Here is a 21279-nt window from a genome sequence, read left to right on the forward strand (position 1 = left end):
TCAGTCAAGTGTTAACATAATTTCTTCTAAAAATAATGGCTGTAATGGTATCAAAATTTATGCTTCGTATGTGAAATAAACATTTTTAACATTCTTGTTTGGTATTACAGTAAAAATCCAATAATTATTTGGGTTAACGGGCGCCAGATTTTATTGCATTTTAAATAATTCAGCGAATTGGAATCACATTAAATACTTACATAAAGATGTCAAGCAAAGTTCATTAAAAACTTCACCTTTTTTACTAAATGTTATTAAATATTTGAATATAACCACTTTTTTATCACGAATCACGACTTTTTTATGTCCACCGGTTCCGAGACGTACCCGTCTCTTCATCAGGACACCAATTACACCAACATGCAAAACCCAATAAACACCCTCACCATATTTGCTACACAAAAGTATAAAACCAACACGACATGCATTTTTATAAGCACATGCACTGATTAGGACAAACATCCTCTGATTACATTGTGAAAATATTTTATGTTTGAGAAATAGTTTAAAAAAGGAGAGGGTATGGAAGGAGGGGCTTGAGTTTAATAGGTTTAGGGTGACAATTTCAATGGAATATCATATAACGGATCATAATTGTTATTGTGGAGACACCTCATATGTATATATGTTCTTTAACACAAATATCAAAATTTCTTGATGTTCTTCCAACGTAAATTGAAGGACAAGAATTGCATTTTAATTAGTAAACACCTGAATCATTTAATAAACTGTTTTTATCTTTATTATTAAGCAATAATTTACCAATATTGTTATTTGTATAAAAAGCAGGTTCGATATTATTTGGTAAACATTTGGATACATTTGTGGATATGGTATTTATGTAAAGAATTCTTCTCCATTTATTATCATTATTAGTTTTATTATAATTACTGTTGACAGGATAGAAAAATTGTTTAATTGGTTTTTTCTTTAGTTTTCTATTTAAAAGAGTTTTTTTAATCAATTGTATTTCCATTATTAATAGCAATTTCTTTATTAAATTTAATTCATTTTCGAAGTTAAGTTTAGAAAGAAGAACATTTATTAAACGATGCAACATTCAATTGAACAGTGCATGTTTGTCCTAATCAGTGCATGTGCTTTTTAAAATGCATACAACTACCCCCTCCCCTACCCCTACCCATCCATAAACACAATTACCCCCTCCTCTATTCTTATCGACACCCACTGTTCACTGTGTCTTTTAAGTATGTATATTTAGTCATTATATAACCCTGAAGAGGGCAACGTGAGTTGCCGAAACCAGTGATTGTGACAATAAATAAATGGTTCATAAAACAAAGTAATTTTATTTATTCCTTTAAACCAGTGATTCCCAAGGTGGTATATATCGACTCCCAGGGGTCTATGACAACCTGCAAGGGGTCTACGTCGACGAAAAAAATAATTTGGGGGTCCACGATATTGGATCTCAACATACACTGATAGTACTTCTGTACTTCTGGCTGCAAAAAAACATACCTGTTACTTATCCTGTATTATGGAATATAGCTAGCAAATTTTTAATTTCCTTTCCATCGTCATACCTAGTGGAAAGGGGGTTCAGCGCTGTTACCAACCTCCTAAGAAAAAAAGAAACAGACTGGACATCATTGGCCGAGGAGATTTAAGATTAAATCTGACAAAATTGACGCCGAATGTTGATAATTTATTATTAAAGCATCAGGTTCATCCTTCCCACTAAAACATTTACTTTTTGCTTAGTTTATTTTATGTTTATTTAATGTTACGTTTATTTTATATAACAGATACAAAATTTTATTTTGAGTAGTTTTAATTTTAATTCAATTAATAAATATATAAAACTTAACATTTATTTTAACTTTAAATTTTTAACACTAAACTTCACTACAGTTAGAAATTTATATAAAATCAATATCAGGTAAGTAGGGGGTCTATTTTTTATACGTCAGTGGGTGTACCTTTAAAAAAAGGGGGAAAATCAAATTCAATAACTACCAATGAATATTTTTTATGGAGTTGTTTTCTTTCTTTTTCTTCTATAATTATTTAAGTATATTAGCATATGTATGTTGATTATTACGCTGAAAAGCTTAAAGGCGGTTGGTCGTTAACTTTCTTCCTTCCAATAACATATCCACCTTTTCAGACTATGTATCTTCATCCATGCAATCCCATTTCTATCCCTTCAATCTCATGATTAATTATTACTGGTAAGTTATTAACTCTATGTAATCTGCTTATTAACAACCATTAGTTTTCTAGTATATTTGCTATTATTTACATTGCCAATTACAAAAACTGTTAAATGTTGTATTGAATCAAATAATAATGTGTGTTATAGTTTATGTTTATATTATTAACAAGTCTAAGGAAGTCATTTTTAAATCCAGTTTCAAAACATCATCATTTGCCGTCACGCCGTATAGTAAAATTAATGCACCTATAAATAAAATTAAAATGTTATTAATAATATCTGATTGTGATAATTGACTTCTGCATAAATTCGATTTAATATTCAATAATATTTTGAGTATGTCCAAATGTTTGTAGACCAGGTTGGAGTTCTCTCCCTAAGAAGTTATTAAGATTTCAATTTATTACAACAGATTGGGAAAACAATTTTGAGATGCTAACATTGGCTGGCTTAAGTGGTCAATTTACACACTGTGAAACATTCACCAATCTGTCTATGTTTAAACATTCATATTTCCTCAACTTTTCCATCTGTTGTGACTTGTGAAGTCAAAGAGCTGAAGCTTTTATTGTGGTGGGTGAGATACATCTGCTGAATTTTTCACCTTCTAGGCAATGCCTGAAAATATTTTTCAGTGACCACTTAAACCAGCCAATGACAGGTCATAAGCCCTGTAAATGCCTTAAAAATGTTTTCCTCTCTCGTGCAATTAATTTTATTTAACATTGTTTGATTATTTTTTTAATATTTCTACTAACTAAAATGTCACAAACTTTCTTTTACACAACAACTAGATTACTTTTTTTTATTATTCCAGGACTTAATGTGATGGAAAACTGTGTTGTGCAAGGCATCAAAAGTAAAAGGGGAAAAGTCAGCCTGGTAGAGACTTCTCTGGGCGATATTGAATGTGACTATTTCGTTAACTGCGGAGGATTTTGGGCACGAGAAATTGGAAAACTTTCCCAACCAGTGGTCAAAGTTCCTCTTCATGCTACCGAACATTATTACCTTCACACCAAACTTATCGAAGGGCTTGACCCTATGACTCCAGGTCTGTATAACCTTATGGAATTAGGTAATTATTACCTCTGGAATTTAAAAAAAACTTTTATTTTTATTTTATATCGATATGTATGTTAAAAATGATGAACTAACTAAGCAGCTATAGCTCTTACAACTGCTTGATTTTACAGAACCGAAAGGCACATTGGGGGACATAAGTAATGTTTCTAATAGATTTGTTTGTAACACTATATTGGTTTGAAATTCATTGTTATTATTTCGAAAATGTAAAAAAGGGTAGAGCAAATTAACAACTTAGTATTTGAAAATAAACTCACAAACGATGTTATGCCACAATTTAGTTTTAAAATATTTATATTCCAAAGTTTTATCAAAATACCAATGTGTCAGTGTTTAATTTATTATAAAACCGTCCCAATGCATGAAAAATAAGCATGAATTGGTTTGGTCAAGCTGCTTCTTTGACTTCCAAAGATCGAAGTGTGCACGGATTTTGAATTTAGTACTAAGAGCTTGCCTCAAAGGAATCAACGGAGTTATACAGTTCTTTATTCCAGAATTAGGCGGAGCACGTCTATTTTCACTTCAGCCTCTAATTATTGTAAAGTAAAACAAATTGTTCAAGTTCTAATATTTCGAAAATAAACAAAAATTTTCACTCTAGAAAATATTGTGTTTGCTTTTATATTACATATATTATTTTATTTTATTGAAAGCCTTCAAAACGGAATGTCAAGTAGACAAAATTGAGCATTTTTGACACCTCTATTTGTTCGCGTTCAATCGGGGGAATTAAGGGAAAAACAAATAAGGACAATACTCTACTCACTAATTTGTTGTAAAATAATGAAGGAAAATCATCAAGGTCAATATTAAATAAGAACGCCTTATTCGAAAACTGACATAAAAGTTTCGTTATAAAACTTTTACCTTAAGTATGAGTGTTAACATAAGTTGTGTCCGCTTTTTTCCAAATGAAGAGAACAAGATGACAAATTAGTCGATAATGTATTCTCCTTTATCTCTATTGAACGCAAACAGAAGGAAGTGTCCAAAATGCTCATTTTTGTCTAATCGACATTCCATTTTGAAGGCTTTTAATCAAATAAAATAATGGGTATAATTTGAAAGCAAACACAATATGATGTAGAGCAGAAAATTTTCTTTCAAATGACTTATAATCATTATAATTTTGTTTTACTTTTGGGGCTCATTTTTAAATTTGAAAAAAAACTAATACAACTTGTGTTAGCACCTAATACTTTTATCATTTCTCAAAAACTTATTCTTTCAAATTGAATAAAATTATTTCAAAGCTTTCCATTTCTTCTATTTCTTCAGGTAACTGATTGTACAGTTTTTAACCCGTGTACAATGAGTTTTGAGACTGTTTTCCTCCTCATTGGTAATATTATCTCATTATTCCTAGTTTCGTACGTATGGCATTGTTGGTTAAAATTTGTTACATTTTTGTGTGAATTAAAATCTAATTATTTTATAAGTGAAAATTGCAAAATAATAGTTTATATTTTACAACTATTTGTTAATGCGTTGTTGATATTTATTGATCAATGTAACTAACCTACTGTGTCGTTTGCTTTGCATTCTGTCACTTTAATCATTTATTTATGTATTTCAGTGGTGAGAGATCCAGATGGACACATTTACTTTAGAGAAAACAATGGACGGATTCTTGCCGGTGGCTTCGAACCTTCTGCTAAAGCCATATATGCGCATGATGAAAAAACCTGTAAATATTTGTAATTAAAATGTTCCTCGATTCTTATTACCCAATAAATGCTTACTTACATGATTCATTTTCTAGTGACTAAAAACGATCGTCGCCTCTCAGAAGACTGGGACCATTTTCATGTTCTTCTAGAGCAAATTCTTATTCGTGTGCCATCTTTAAAGGAAGCAATATTGGAACAATTGTGTAACTGTCCAGAAGCATTTTCACCGGACTGTAAATCGATCCTCGGTGAAGCTCCAGAGGTAAAACGTTCTCTATAATGTTTATAGTCCTTAAATTATTGATTAAGTCTGTCATGTACGGGCCCGTTCACACGTATCGCGCAAATTCACTCGGTCCGGTAAAATAAGAGTGGGTGAAACATATTTATTATTTTCCTTTTTGGTTTCATTTAATTAGTTTCTACTCGCGGGTGAAAATTTTGCTAAAAGAAATCGAGTGGAGATTAGTCGACCTCATGGTGTACTGTTTCGTGTTTATACCTGCCTATTGATAAATAAAATCATTTTTAAAATAATGTTTATTGAATCCACCTAATGTCTTTCGTTGTTCAGTCATTGTTGTACAGCAAGTCAGCGGTAGCAGAAGACATACGTCATTTGGAAAGGAATACACATGCGTCATTAATTATTTTGTAAGGCGCTGTGTCTCTCTTGCGTCCGATTGCTGTCTCTCTCGCTGTCATTAAATGTTTTCAAACGTTTTTAGGTTAGTTCTCAGTGAAGATACTTTAATGTATGTAAAAATAAATTTTACTTTATACCGTATCGATATAATATATTGAAGTTTATATTACTCTGTGTTAGTTTGTTTATGACGTAAAAAATGCTGAAATTAAAGTTTGTTTGCCACATAGAATTAAGAATAGTCCAGAAACCATCATACATAAGGCAACTAAACTACTATTAAACAAGTAGTTTTGTGTTTTGACCCATTAGTTTCTTTGTAGACGTCGCTCAGTACGCAACTCCCGATTTGCCGTGTTGTGTCGTTAAAGTTTAAAAATGCTACTTGGATCAACAAGAAACAGGATGGGATCACATTTCATGTGTAAGTAGCAAATGCATGTGTAAGCAGCAGATGCATTACTCAAAAATTTTATTATTTTTCCACCTGTCAGATTGTCAAAGAAAACAAAATGGACGTTTTGTTAGTGTTGTCAGGATGGTCAATTTTTTTACGCTACTTTTTATTTAAAAGAACATTAGTTTCAATTGATTTAGTGAAATTTTAGCTTCCCTACTGATGAAAGAAGGAAAACGGAGTGGATAAAAATAATACAAAGAGTACGGCGAGGAAACCAACAAAGCCAAGCATAATTTGCTCAATGCATTTTGAGGAGAAATGTTTTTATGACACAAAAAGTCATATATCTAAATGTAAAACTCTAATGATTAGTTCTATTTCTAAAAGGAAATATTACAAAAAGCTTACTCGACAAAGGAGAAATTAAAACTATTGGGTAGACTGTATTGATATGTTCTTATCAAATGAAATAAGTAAAACGTTTTACTGAACTCTTCATTTGAAAAAAGTCGTTGATGTCTTTCTATCGAAAACAATTAAAATGGTTTTCTTTTTGACAGGGCATAAACTTTCTATTTCTTTCTCTTTTATACAACATTCTTCGAAACCCGGCACCTCGGTATCTATCTGAGAATTTAGTTTAACTTTCTAATCATGGACTATCACTTTGCACATCTAATGAGAGAACTAACGAAAATTGGACCTCTTGGATTAAACAACGCCGTCGCGGTCATTTGACCGACATTATCTTTAAAACATCAAATGTTATTTAACATCACATAAAAATATCAGTTATATGTAAAATAAAATTCGTTTTATTTAAGTTCAAAGTTCATTAATTCAATTACTCTTATTAAATGACCCTTTACTTATCTACTCTGTTGTGTCAATCAATGTTTCCGCGTGTACAATAAGATTTTAGAGAAATTAACTAATTGCTTTTTTTAAAAATGGTTATCTTACATTTGTGTTTAGGTTATATTTTTCGCTATCTGGCAACATTACGCGGCGACTTCAAGCATGCGCGTGGCGAAAGTATGGCAAAGTGGGGGGATTTTTAGATACAGTCCGATGTATTCAAATATGATTTTACGCTCCTTCTGGATTATTCTTAATTCTCTGGTTTGCTATATTAAAATGGGTTGATTTATGTTCAAACATGTTCAATTTTGTTTAGGAAAGCAGTTTTGAGTTGTAAAATAGATTCAAATGTATCTCTTGAAGTAAAAACACAATTGATTGCTGTTTTTTATTTTTTATTTATAGGCTTTCGGTAAGTATATTTAAGAAAAAAACATTTAAAATATGGACTGTTAAAATAACTATGGGACTTCAATGTTTGTAGGAGAATAATATAAGCCTTCCTTAAAACTCAATTGACAGAAAAAAAAATCATAACGAATTCACAGTCTAGAAAACATATAAATGGACGTCAAATTCAGCTCTTAAGTATTACTGGACTGGTGTTTTAGAACTAGCTATTTCAGTAGTGGTATACCTGAGGACTCCAATGTTTTGAACATTTATCGAATCTGAATATATGAACAAAAAGACATTCATAAGTCAATTTTGCAAAAAATGTCTTCTACCGTTTAAGCTTTAAGGTACAGATATATAAAGGCGTAATAATTATAACATAATAGGTGGCTTCCGTGGTTTATTTGTTAAGACGCTTAACTCACGAACGGAAGGTTCCGGGTTCGATTCCCCGTGAGAATACATAAATTCAAAGTGTGATTTTTCTCAAGCCTGACTATTCTGTGCTACAATTCTCCACTAGAATTGGCCTTTTTGGCCTGTCATGGTGTAATAAGAAAATAAAAATAACAGACAGGCAGAAACAATAGCTTGCTGAGAAAACAGAAAAAAGTGAGTATTTGGTTTATTAATTGATGATCGGTAGATTTTGGGAGGATTGGGTTGGCACCCTACCGATTATTCGGTTTTTTGAGAAAAATCACATTTAATTTTTGTGTTCTCACCAGGAATCGAACCCGGAACCTTCCATGCGTGAGTCAAGCGTCTTAACCACTACACTACGGAGGCCACCGGGATATTTAATATATTATAACTATGTGGTTTTGCAAGCATTATTTTGAGTGACAGATTATAATATTTTTTAAATTAATATTTGAAGGCATTGGAAGCAAAGATAGCAACCTCCAAAAAAAATTTTTTTTTTGTATATGATGTCATTCTGTAGTTCATCAACTTTATTATTATAAAAATCATGAGTTAAGTTGCAAATATAGTTTAAAATCATACTTCTGAAGCATAGAATTAAGAATAGTCCAGAAGGAGCGTAGAATCATATTTGAATGCATCGTACTGTGTCCGAAAATCCCCCCACTTTCGCCGCGCCCATTCGTAATGTTGCCAGATGGAAAAAAATATAATCAAAAAACAAATGTAAGGTAAAAAAAAAGGAATTTGTTAATTTCTCTAAAATTTTATTTTGCAGGCGGAATCATTGATTGACACAAGAGAGTGGATAAGTAAATGGTCATTTAATAAGAGTAATTTAATTAATGAACTTTGAACTTAAAATATAAAACCAATTTTATTTTTATTAATATGTATTGCTTTCTTACTTTTTTTTCTCGTTTTTTACAGGTTAAAAAATATATCTATCACCAAATATTTGATTTTTCAAGTATTTTTATAACTAGTAATATTATTTTTAAACCGTGTATCTTTTTTGACTCCTTAATTTGCAAATGTTTAGTAATAATTTCTTTTAAATACTATATTTTACTTATTTCACTTACATGTATGTATTTTATAATATGCAACTTATATGTAAAAGGCACTAAGTGCCGTTTATTTCAATCAAATAAAATAAAACGGATATTTTTATAACATGTAAAATAATATTTTATGTTTTAGAGATAATGCCGGCCAAATATCCACCACGGCGTTGTTTAATCCGAGATTCAATTTTCATTATTTCTCTTATTATATGAGCAAAGTAGGGTAAAAAATGTTACTACCCTAGCAACACTTACGAAATTTCCATTTTATTTCTTCGACAATTTGACAGATGGAAAAATAATTCCATTTTTAAGTAATGCATTTGTGACAAACACATTTATTTGATAATTACACATGAAATGTGATTGCATCCTGTTTCTTTAAGATCCTAGCAGTATTTCTACACTTTAAAAGGACACAACACGGCATGGTTAAATTCGAATCAGGAGTTGCGTACTGAGCGACGTCTACAAAGAAACTAATGCGTCCAAACGTATAACTACTCTTTTAAGAGTAGTTTAGTCGCCCTCTGTTTGATGCGCGTATACGGTTTCTGAACTATTCTTAATTCTATGTTCTGGTGGTTTGAAAATATTGTTTGGAAGCAAACATAGCAATATCTATCAGCCATTTTATTCGACCAATGACAGGCTTGAGATTTAAATTTTCAAAATGGCCGTCCCATCCTAATATTAGGAAAATATTTTGAATTTGTGTTCCTATTAAAGCTAATTTATTAGTATCTTAAAGTTTAAGTTCAGTGAAAATAACATTTCTAACATAAATATGGAATGTCTCGCTAGACCTGTGACTTCAAAGAAGGCTAAAAAAGTGTCAAGAACTCCAGAAAACCGAAAAAGAAACGTAGCCAAAAAACAGAAGTAAGTTGACAGTTGGTTCACCAATGTACAGTTATAAGTCAAAATATTTATGTACGATTTTTATTTTAGTTTGGTTCATATACCAAATTGTCCCCATTAGTATTGATATGTATCAATGTTAAAATGTTAACATGTATTTTTAAAAGTTTTTTTAAAATTTATAAAACTAGTATTTGGAGTCACTTTATTTTTTCTTGGCCAGTCTAATGTTATCGGCCTAGTGTTTGCTTATAGAAATCATTATGTAATTAACATAGTTCTTAAAAATATCAACATACGATGGAATCAAAGGATTTTGGGTGTTTAAACATAGGCAGAATGGTGAATGTTAATACTGTGTTAAAAGGGCACTTAAACCAGCCAATGACAGGCTATAAGCCATATAAATGCCTAGACTTCTATATTTCCTTCTTTAAAAATGTTTTTCATCTCTGTTGTAATATATATAATGTATATTATATTCAAAATCTAAATAAATATTGAAGAAGTTATTATTTACTCAAATCTTTTAATTTTCAGATCATTTCCTTAAAGTGATAAATAACTTGTGCTGGTAAAATGTGCATCGAGTTGTGGTATAGTGGGATGTGAACCTCAAACTTACTGCGGAACCAAAACTTATATACATACATGCAAACATTTTTATTTCATAGTAAAGAGCAAAAAAAAATGTGTCTGCCACGAGTATTGACAGATGCCTTATATATGTCTACTAAAATCAGCTATGATTAATATATTTATTAGGCTTTAAAAAATATACTGCACAATGAATATAACAAATACGTATTTGTATATATCTAAATAATAAAGGAAAATCACTTTCTCAATAAGGTATTTTTTTCAAATACTTGCATAATATACAGTATTATTCTGAACCACATGTAACTTACGTCCTGTGACATCACATTAGAATTTTGGATGCAAAGATAGCAATCTCCCATAAAGTCAGAAGCAAATGTAGCAAACTCCATAAGTTGGTACTTTGCATATTAAAATAAACAATTCTTGTTGTACTAATAACGAATAATACTAATAACTCATTAAATATGCGTTAAATTAGCTTCTGACTCTCTTTGGCATTAATTTAACAGTTATTGTTTTTCTCAAAAACACCAAAATGGGAGTTTGCTATCTTTGCTTCCAATGCCCTGATTTGTGTTCTTATGATTTACCCAAACTATTTATTTATTAAAAAATGAGAACCAAATTGTAGTAGAGCGGGGTGCGAAGTTTGCACCTCTGATCCCTAACAGCAAAAAATAAATTGTAAGGTTCAAAGTGGTGAAATTTCACAGTGCCCGAAATCCTAATTGATCGACTGAGGCCCGAAGAAGCCGATAAAGCGAGGCCCGAAGGGCCGAATCTTTTAGCACGTAACAGTCGGCGATAGCCGACTGTTGCCTGCTAGTAAATATTAACTCTATTCCACAGATTTAATTCTAAAATAATATTTTTTGTGAATAGATAGCAAACTACTTAGTTGCAGCTGGGATGAAAACGGTCGGTGTATCATCAGCTGGCGGTGTGGGATTGGCCACTGCCGATATTATTGTCGATGGATACACCTTCTTTGATATACATGAATTAGATATATCAAGATTCCTCGGTTTACACAATAACAGAAAGTTTCTAAGGGACAGAGTACGTGAAGTTCCGAGTAAGTCTTGGATTTATTGTATGAAACATGCACATATGTAGATAATAGCTATTAATTTGAATATTCTGCATTTGTATGGATAAATAATGGGTATGTCTTTAGGTGTTCATTATAGAATCCCGTACCCCTTCCATGAATACCAAACTGGAAGAAATTTAAGAATGTCACCAATATATCCAGTGCTCAAAGAAGCTGGAGCTGTATTTGGACAAGTTATGGGATATGAAAGACCGTCTTATTTTGACATTCAAAATGGTATAACTTTTTATATACAAAATCAAATTGTAAGTTTTTACTTTCATGTTTAAACAATGCCTTATTCATATTACAGAAGAAAAGAAAAATAATGGCTTAAGACCATTTCGAATTGCTAAGACGAATTCTTTTGAAAAACCAGCATGGTTTGACATAGTAGCTAGAGAATATGCAGCTTGCAGAGAGAGGGTTGGACTCTGCGACTATTCCTCTTTCACTAAAATTGATCTATGGGTAGGTACTTGTTTGTTTATCAAAACTATTGTCTTTTTGCTATCACCAGTAAACATGCTTTGTTTTGTTTCAGTCGAAGGGAAATGAAGTTGTGGATACTCTACAGTATATATGTTCAAATAATGTTGATGTACCAGTAGGTAGTATTATACACACGGGTATGCAGAATGTAAATGGAGGATATGAAAATGATTGCTCTTTAGCAAGATTATCGAATAACCAGTAAGTTTGTCTTTAATGTTCAATCAGAGGTGGAGGGAGTGGAGTTTTGTTTTATCAGTGGATCAAACAGCATACTGTAATATAAATAATACTTGCAGTTTGCAGCTTTCAAAGCTTGGTAAATGAGTACTGGATACCTACATCAAAAAGGTTTCATCTTTCAAACTAAATTCAAGTGTCAATCCAGTTTTAAAACAAATTAAAAAAGAATTTTGAAGTCTAATTTTATAACTGTCTGCATAATACACGATACTGTTATTGTGTAATCCAAGAAATCTTGATATATCTATGGGAATATGATCTGTTGTTAGTTTATCTGAGAGAGCTCTTCCAACCTCTATCACAACACGGACTATCTCTTCGTTCTAGTGACGAGAGAACCCTTTTAATACCCTTTCATCGCTCTAACTTTCTTGCCTCCTCTTTCACAGTAGTAGCTGCTCGATTGTAGAATAATCTACCCACGAATGTTAGAGACGCCCTTTCTTTATTTACATTTAAGTCAAGATTGAAATGTCACTATCTAAATATTTAAGTTGTTCCTTTATCCTTCTTTCCTTCCCATCCCCTCTCCTCTCTTCATAGTATAGTGTTAATTTTTTATCTATTTTTATTTTCCTAATCTTTTTAAAAAAAAAATCTCTAAAACTGAACTGTTTGGGTTAGTAGGAAGAAATTGCCTCAAGGCAATATGCCCGCCTTTATATGTATATAAACTGTATATGTATATATTGTGTTAAATAAATAAATAATTTGATATTGTTTAAGTACAGATATTTGAAATTAATTTACAACCAAAAACTTTAAAGATTGAATAATTTCAGAGGTTGTCGGCGTGGAAAAGAAAGCAATCTCTCTTGTTTTCTTCTTATTTTATAACGTTTTGACAGCGCCCTCTGCTGGCCAGTCTCGCATATTGTGCAATGTTCGGGCATATAATAATAATTTTACTGTTTTTGGTTGATTGATATTTGTGTCAAATGCAAATCTTATTTGAATGTTAAGTTTTAAATATAAAATTACTTATCTACCTCACAGCTTTAAATAAATGTACTTTTTTCTAGTTACATGATGATTGCTCCGACAATCCAACAAACTCGTTGTAAAGTGTGGATAAACCGAAGACTTCCATCAAACGGTGCAGTGACCATGACTGATGTAACCTCCATGTATACAGCGATTTGTTTGATGGGTCCATTCACCAGAGTTCTTTTGTCTGAACTTACTGACACTGATTTGAGCCCTACTAACTTTCCTTTTTTCACATTTAAAGAGCTTGATGTAGGTCTAGCCAATGGAATAAGAGCTTTAAATCTCACGCATACTGGTGAATTGGGCTATGTACTTTATATTCCAAATGAGGTTGGTATTATTATAATATTTATAATCAAAACTATTTTTTATGTCAAATACTTTAGCCGTAAAAAAAATTGCTGTTAGTTTTCAGTGTTTAGTCCATTATCTGAACTGGTCACATTATGCTCTTACGACATCATCATTCGCATGGTGGTAGTGCATATATCACTGCATTGGTAGTCCAAATGAAGTGTATTTCAAGTACCCTATTTTAAAAAAGACTGTGTTTTATGCAACATACAACATGAAACATGTTTAATATCGTTATCGTTCTTATGAACACAAGTTTTGGGTATTCAGAATAACCCATCACATCTGATGATGTAGCGTAAATGCCAAAACAACAAACGATATAGCAGCGTATATCTAACATCTGTTACATGAAGATAAGGTGATCATTTAGATGCCAGTCCAGGAATTTAGCAGTGAAACATCGCAAAGAACTGCCTTTAAAATAAATATTTCACATTTTCCCTGCCAGTAATAAAACCCTGGAGCCCAAGCATAGTTGGAGAACGCACCAACCACGAGGCGGGCTTATCTCCACTCCTTTTTCTTTCCTTTTTCAGGATTTTCATCTGAGAGTAGCCATTGAGTCAAAAGTGCTCGTCCAGGGTTTTGGTTCTATTTCACAAACAGACTGTACTCTTGATCACGGATAACTTACAACCTCTTAAATACCAACCTAGATAAACTCTAACCGTTTACTAAAGGCACTTTCTACAAATCAGAATTTTAAATAAAAATACATAGAGATTAGGTTTTTATTTTTTATCATTCAGTTAAATTTGTTGGACATTAAACACCAGTAAACGTAATAAAATGGTCATTTGCGCTTTTGTGATCAATGCTGTTAGATTTGTTTTTCTTTAATTTCATAAACTATTAAGCCATTTGTTTTTTAAATCAAAATAAACAAAGGTTGGTTTTGCCTTTATGCAATCAACATTGTAAAGGAATTTTGCTTAAATCTCGAGCCAAAACAAAAATGATGTATTGAAATGTACCGAATGAAATCAAAATGTCATAAAAAGACTACAAAGACAGCAAAATAAAATATTAAAGTTAGTATATGACATCCCCTATCAACAGCAAAAGAACTCTTTAAACAAACCAAGCAGTTAAATGTAACTAAACTCTCTAAACTAAAATCCTTAAAATTTATTCATAAATTAGCCACTAATGTAATTGTAGATGAAGAAACTTAACTTAACTTTTAAAAAATTGTAGTAATTTAGGACAAAATACGAGAATATCAGAAAAATATCATAAACAACCTTCTAAAACGAGACAAGGACAGTCGAGACTAATAAACCAGGGACTGAAATCATACAATAAACTACCAGACAAAACTAAACAAAAGACTCAGACAAACTTTTCGAAAGATGTAAAAAAAATATTATTAACAACAGAGTATGAATAAAAGATTATATATTATTCTTGTAAAATGAATGTTATAATCTGTAAGTGTTAATAAATATATATTTTTTTTTAAATCTCTAATACTCGTGTCTTTAAGTATATTCTTAAATTTTAATTTACACTTTTTTTTGTATATTTGATGCGTAAATAAAAACTGCTTATTTCTAAAAATTATTTATTATTTTTTCATTTAAATTTAAGAGTTTATGATTATCCCAATGCTATTTACAGTTTGCCCTTCATGTTTACTCTCGTCTGATGGAAATTGGTGAGAAGTATGAACTCGCACACGTCGGATATTATGCAATGCGGTCCTTAAGAGTTGAAAAGTTTTACGCTTTCTGGGGGCAGGATTTAGATACTATGACAACACCATTGGAATGCGGACGGGCATGGAGAGTAAAATTCAGCGTGAGTATATTGTATTACTGAATCCTTGAAGAACGGGTATCTTTTTTCTTTTATGAACTATTGTTTTAATTAAAAATTCGCTTTCGATTCTGTTTATTTCCCTATTTATTCCATTGTGGACCACCACAGCCTAAAAAAGATGCCTGTTGGGACTAAAATATAGTAAACGCAACCATATTTACCTAAAACCAGGAGCAGCGAGGATAGTGTTTTGTCACAACGTCTACTGTTACCATATGGTCAAACTCATACTTGAAGAGTTAAAAAGCATCTACAGGCACCTTATTAACTATCAATAAACCTTAAATATATATTGCAAAACTCTCCAGCTGCAAATTTTAAAAAGTTTTGTTTTATTCAAATTATATAATAAAATGTTTTATGTGTACCAATCAAAGTAAATTTATGTCTACATATATATATATACTTTTAGAGAAGTGTAATAAGCTTAATAAATTCATAATACTAACTATAAAATTGACCTCTTTTGACTTACTAACGTTTATTACATGCACAATTTAAAGTGAACAATCAAAGGACGTCAACATTTTCACATTTATTGATTTGTGCCAGGCCAATTATTAAAATCATCTTTATAAAAGTTCTGTGTCTTGAGTTTAAAAGGCCTGATGTCGGATTTCGTTTTTTTCTTGTAAAGGGTTGATGTCTATTAAAAAAAACACATATTCAACCATTTTATATAGGCTAAGTTTAAAAACCTTAAAACCTTAACCCTTTTTAACCTCAAAAATAAACATTGAATTTAAATCATTATTGTTGATTTACTAAATGTACATTAATATTTGTATATAACCACTTACCGACTTTTCTATGTCTACCGGTTTCGAGATGTACCCGTCTCTTTGTAGGACACCAATTAAACCAACATGCAAAACCCACTATACACCTTCACCATAGTTGTTGCACAAATATATAAAACCAACATAGCATGCATTTTAATAAGCACCGATTAGTACAAACATGCACTGATAAGGTTATAAAAAAATATTTTATAGCATGTAGTAAAATGTGTGACCACAAAACTAATGCTTTAAATTTTAATAATATTGTTGATTTACTTTGAAACACTTATTTACAGGATTCCATCTTTTACAACAATTTTAACCTGAAAACTGAATACGGTGAAGCAAAAAAGATAATGATTTTTAGGTATTTATCAAATATTTAGAAAAAATAAAAAAAAACAGGTTTCCAATATTTGAAATTGTAATATTGAAAAAATACCAGTATTAGAAAAATGGTCCGATAGTCTAACTTCACCTACTCAGATTAAATCACTCTCTCACAAAGATGTTTTAGGGTTGCTTCTCCTACCATGGCAATGGAACACTTGTGTCAGTTAATGGGATAATGAAATCAGATCGGTATATCAAATCCTATCAACTCATATGATACCTGAGCTACACAAGGTATATCCCACTGGTGGAGGTTTTTTTTCAACATGACCTTTCTGATCTTTAAATTTCTGTACTGGAATGACCGGATTACTCCATGATCTAAATCAGATCGAAAACCTCTAGGTCATTTGCAAAAGACGTCTGTCTAAGATGGATTGTGCAACGAAAACCAACATGATTAGTGTTTGTTTTTATGATGAACAATTGAAACCTGGTACATCATATGCCTACTTAAGTCAAAGTTGTTGTCAATGCAAAGGAGGCGCATATTCACTATCAAAACCAATGCTTTCAATGTTGTATATTAGAGCAATTTTTGACTATATTTACCCTGTGTTTCAATTAATTTGCATGACACTGTACGTCACAAAATTCAAACTATGGTGAATGTTACAAAGTGTGTAAAGTGGCCACTTAAACCAGCCAATGGTAGATCATAAGCCCTGTAAATGCTTAACTTCCGTATCCCCTTTTAAATATGTTTTCCTTGTTTGCAATAAATTTCAAACTAATTTATTTGCGTTCTTTATATACTCATTTTAGAAAAAGGATTTTATTGGTAAAGAGGCTTTATTAAAGCAACGAGACGAGGGCATAAAGAGACAATATGTTCAATTACTTCTCAATGATCACAATCCTGAGACTGACCAATGGAGTTGGGGAGGAGAACCCATTTATAGAAATGGCGAGTATTGTGGACAAACCACCACTACCAGCTATGGGTTCACCTTTCAAAAACAAGTTAGTACCGTACTTACTAAACTTATTTATTTATTGATTTAAACACTTTAAAAACGTATGGTATACAGTTTAATTTGTTTTACATGCTCGGTCTTTACTTGGCTTATCGTTTTTATTAATCGATCAACATTATATTATTTTGATATGTACTGTAAAATTAGCATATTTTAGGTGTGCCTGGGTTTCATACAAAACTTTGATGCTGATGGTAATGCTCAACCTGTTAAAAATGATTACATATTATCTGGAGATTACGAAGTCGATATAGGAGGAATAAGGTAGGAAACTATAGCTATCCATTACAATGTGCTCGTTTTATTCATAAATAAATTTATCAAATTCAAAATTAACAAGGTTAGATTCTGATCTCCATAAACATTTTTTTAAAATTAAAATGGTTGTGTAATATCTTCAAATAAATCAAACATCTGTGCATTGTAAATTTTTATGTATGTCTTTTGTCTAACCTTTACTATTTTTTGTCCATGTGTTTTTTTCAATTTTAATTGTTCATTTTAATTTGCAAAATTTGCTAGGTATTTATAATATATTCATCATAGTTAACTTTTACAACTTTTTTCTTCACAAGTTTTTAGGAAAAAGACAATCTTACCTATGTTATGTTATGTAGATGTAATTTTTTTGTTTTAAATAACAAAAAATGTTTATTTGTCTTATTTCAATGAAAATAAATGTAACTTTATACTATTTTTTGTTCTTTTACTTTTCTTGCAGATATGATGCTAAAGTTAATCTGCATTCGCCCAATCTTCCTACCAAATACCCAGACCAAGAAAGAGAGGCATATAAAGCAACCAGAGATAAACTTGACGATCATTCTATATTGCATTGAATTGGTATAGGTCATCACTATTTTCCAAAATGCATATATGTATATCGAGTAAAATCCATCGCTTAGGTTGAAGAATATTTATGAACCGTAGATAGGTAATCTTTGCCTGTGGTCCAACTCAAACAAGTTTTTTTTATATTCATTTCAATATCTAACAGTAGCATTGCGATGCTCGCTAGTGTTATCTCATTATAGGTTGTAACAAAACTAGGAATGTATAGTGCATAGTACTGCATAGCACTGTGATGTACTGTTGCAGAGTTACAAATTTAACAAGTTTCTTTGACAATTTTTTCGTTTTAATCATGGTAAAATACAAACGAGTAAGTTTTGCAAAAGTTTTTTTTTTTAGTCATGAGTCAATGCCGCCGACATATCGTCGACGGCAATCCATCACTGCGGATATAGCATTCGGCGGTAAATATATTCAAACATTGCTAATAAAAACATTAAAAAACAGTATACACAATCTGAAGGTTTTCAAATATTTTAAAAAATTGATTGCCATAAGTTTACTGAACACACATTAAAAAAACAGTTTTTTTCTCTCTCCTCTAAAATGGTCAAATTTTCATACACGGTGATGGATTTCCATCGACCAGTATATCTATAAGTATTTGTACATATTCATTAATGATTTTAAAAAATTGACACTACTCTAAAATCTTCATTTTACAAAAGAACTCATTGATGTAAATCATGTATCTTCCAAAAAGCACAAAAAACAGAGTCTCAAAACTCATTGTATTAAGGTTTAACATTGTATTGGGTACTTGAATCAGTTCTCGCTGTTTTTTTGTGAAAATTCATATTTTATTTTTAAAAATTAGTAAAGAACATGTCATTGAAAGTATTGGCTATCTTAGGTGTAGGCCTTCCTATTTGCGTTCCAGTATATCTCAGCTCAAACTCATCAGTCGTAGTCGATAGCAATCTCCCATGATGGTTTCATTGGGTTTGGGGTCCTCAAAATACACTACACCCAGCTGATCCCACCAAATACAGAACGTCAGCTCGGAACCGTGGATTTTCGGCTTTGCCATCGATGTCGATGCATGGCCAGGCTTATCCTACGATTTTTTACACTTCGGGTTAGTGTAGTGTATCCACCTTTTATCACCAGTCACAATATGATGCAAAAAACCTTTCGTTTTCTGTCGTTGGAGCAGCTCAAGATCATAACTTTCTTATTTTTTTGGAATATTTCACTTCCAATTGGACCATACTTGAACGTAGTTATGCAGAAAGCAGCCAGCCATAGAAAAGTAAAACTGAGATAATAGCACTTTTGTGAAAAGGGTGCATAATCGAATTTACACAACAGTTGTAATGTTTTCGACTTTAACAAATGATAAACAAAGAATATTTTTTTTTTGCATTTAAAACAAGAATCTTATGTGTTTGACCAGTTTTAATGATTATTAAAGTACCGTAAGATTTTTCTAGTGCTGTGTGCGGGTGTTTTCTGCAAATTGAGAAATGCCGTTTTTGTGATAGACACCATTTTCAGAAGGTGATAAATACTAAAAATTGTGGACTGGCTGCTTTTTGCATAACTATGTTAAGTTGATGGTTTGAAGTAAATATTATTTGACTGATACTGGAACACTTTTATTGCTGACTGTTTTTTATGGGGACACAATATCTCCTCCTAGCATATACTATGATTGACATCCCTTATATAACATGTAATTTTTTTTATAATTCTTTCATAATATGTTAATTTAAAGGCAAAATAATTTCTGAAATGGGTTTATTTTTAAATCATTAGAGAACACATTTTTAATAGTACGCATTGTTATTTGTTTTTATTAAACATTGTTTTCAAGTAAAAGTGGAACTTGGCTGCCTCTGGGCTGTCCTATTGGGGAACCCACTTATCTTTAATTTTTAATGCCTGAAACTGACTGCAGTCTTTGTAACATACTATCAATCTCTACTTCATACTTTTTTTCAATTCTGCAATTTGCACAGAAAACCCGCAATATTATGTACCATTTATATATTATTTACTTTAAACCAATAAATAAATTATAACAACTGATAATGTATTTTTGGTTTGCTGTATCATTTTGTAATTATTTATTGAAAATATAATGTGATCTTATAAAAAAGTTAATATTAATATAAAATAATGTTGCATAAAAAAATACTTAAAAGAGAAATATAATTGGTTCAAAATTAATTATATATTTATAAATAAATATGCTTGTTTTATTTACTATACCGAAACTTTAAAGATATGACTCAAACAGGCACACCCCTAAACACAGCTCGTAATATAACTCCGTTGGAAATACAATTTAAATATAGAGATATAACCGAGACCGGTCATGTTGAACACCATGGCATGGTCCTAAAACCTGATGCTCTTCCCATCCATCCAGGATTTCTATACCTTATCAGGTTCTGATACAGCATCAAGTACTATTGTAAGGTCTTGTGAGTCAAGGAGAGCTTGTTTCTTTCACCCCAAAATATCATTCAAGGCATCAATCACTAGCATCTATTTTTTTAGGGATACTAATAATTTAATTATTTGTTTATTCTTTCACAATTTTAATTTTTTTTACAGAAAAGCTACTGGTGTCCCGTGCCGAGGAAATCATTTTACAACATTTCAATTACACTACATTATTGCGGTGCGGTGTGATGGCAAGTTTTCTCATTAGAAGTTGTTATCATTCTACGGAATTTCTTCAAATTTCAAGATCACTTCTTCATAAAATTGTTTATAAAAAACTGGAGTTTCAAAAACTTACAGTGTAGACAATATAAGAAGGTACTTTTGGCATCGATTAAAAATATTTTTCTGTCAGATGGAGTAATTAGAAACGGGTTTTCATGACTTAATACGTAAGAGTTCAACGTCAAAATGATCATCAATCAATTTTAATTAATCGTATTACAAACTCCTTAAAATGAAGATGCACAATATAATTCAATATAAAGTCAATATTGTCGATCGATGGTGAAGTTTTATGGTGGTGGTATGTCACTATTGCGGTGACTTAACAATGAATTATGGCATTTGTTTCCTACACTAAACTGTCAACATTTACAGAACTTCATGAGCGTGCAAACGTTAAAAGTC

General features: G+C 31.2%; 1 protein-coding gene across 3 annotated transcripts; it reads left to right on the forward strand.

The window, feature by feature from the left end:
• Nucleotides 1-2816: 2816 nt before the first annotated feature.
• On the forward strand, nt 2817-18617 carry LOC148272525 (pyruvate dehydrogenase phosphatase regulatory subunit, mitochondrial). 3 transcript variants are annotated; one of them, XM_088239933.1, is made up of 13 exons: nt 2995-3233; nt 4845-4955; nt 5031-5200; nt 10136-10447; nt 11081-11273; nt 11376-11528; nt 11605-11762; nt 11836-11984; nt 13049-13346; nt 14994-15173; nt 17135-17332; nt 17504-17610; nt 18068-18617. In XM_088239933.1, exons 5-13 carry the CDS (start codon nt 11108-11110, stop codon nt 18183-18185), a joined length of 1527 nt encoding a protein of 508 aa, XP_088096059.1. In that variant the 5' UTR covers nt 2995-3233; nt 4845-4955; nt 5031-5200; nt 10136-10447; nt 11081-11107; the 3' UTR covers nt 18186-18617. The 3 variants fall into 3 exon arrangements, with proteins under 3 accessions (XP_088096058.1, XP_088096059.1, XP_088096060.1); XM_088239932.1 differs by lacking the exon at nt 10136-10447 and having other exon boundaries at nt 2817-3233; XM_088239934.1 differs by lacking the exons at nt 2995-3233; nt 4845-4955; nt 5031-5200 and adding an exon at nt 9486-9616.
• Nucleotides 18618-21279: the final 2662 nt, after the last annotated feature.

The sequence above is a fragment of the Micrasema longulum genome, unplaced genomic scaffold, assembly GCF_059751315.1.
Source record: "Micrasema longulum isolate JH-2025_06_02 unplaced genomic scaffold, ASM5975131v1 h1tg002307l, whole genome shotgun sequence".
Taxonomy (NCBI): Eukaryota; Metazoa; Arthropoda; class Insecta; order Trichoptera; family Brachycentridae; genus Micrasema; species Micrasema longulum.

What these genes read in the sequence shown, in the direction of transcription:
- LOC148272525 (XM_088239932.1), top strand. Translation starts at nt 2,942, where the DNA reads ATGTCACAAACTTTCTTTTACACAACAACTAGATTACTTTTTTTTATT. An exon ending in CAGAGTACGTGAAGTTCCGA is followed by an intron (nt 11,274 to 11,375) that starts GTAAGTCTTGGA and finishes GTATGTCTTTAG; the next exon opens with GTGTTCATTATAGAATCCCG. An exon ending in GTCGATATAGGAGGAATAAG is followed by an intron (nt 17,611 to 18,067) that starts GTAGGAAACTAT and finishes CTTTTCTTGCAG; the next exon opens with ATATGATGCTAAAGTTAATC.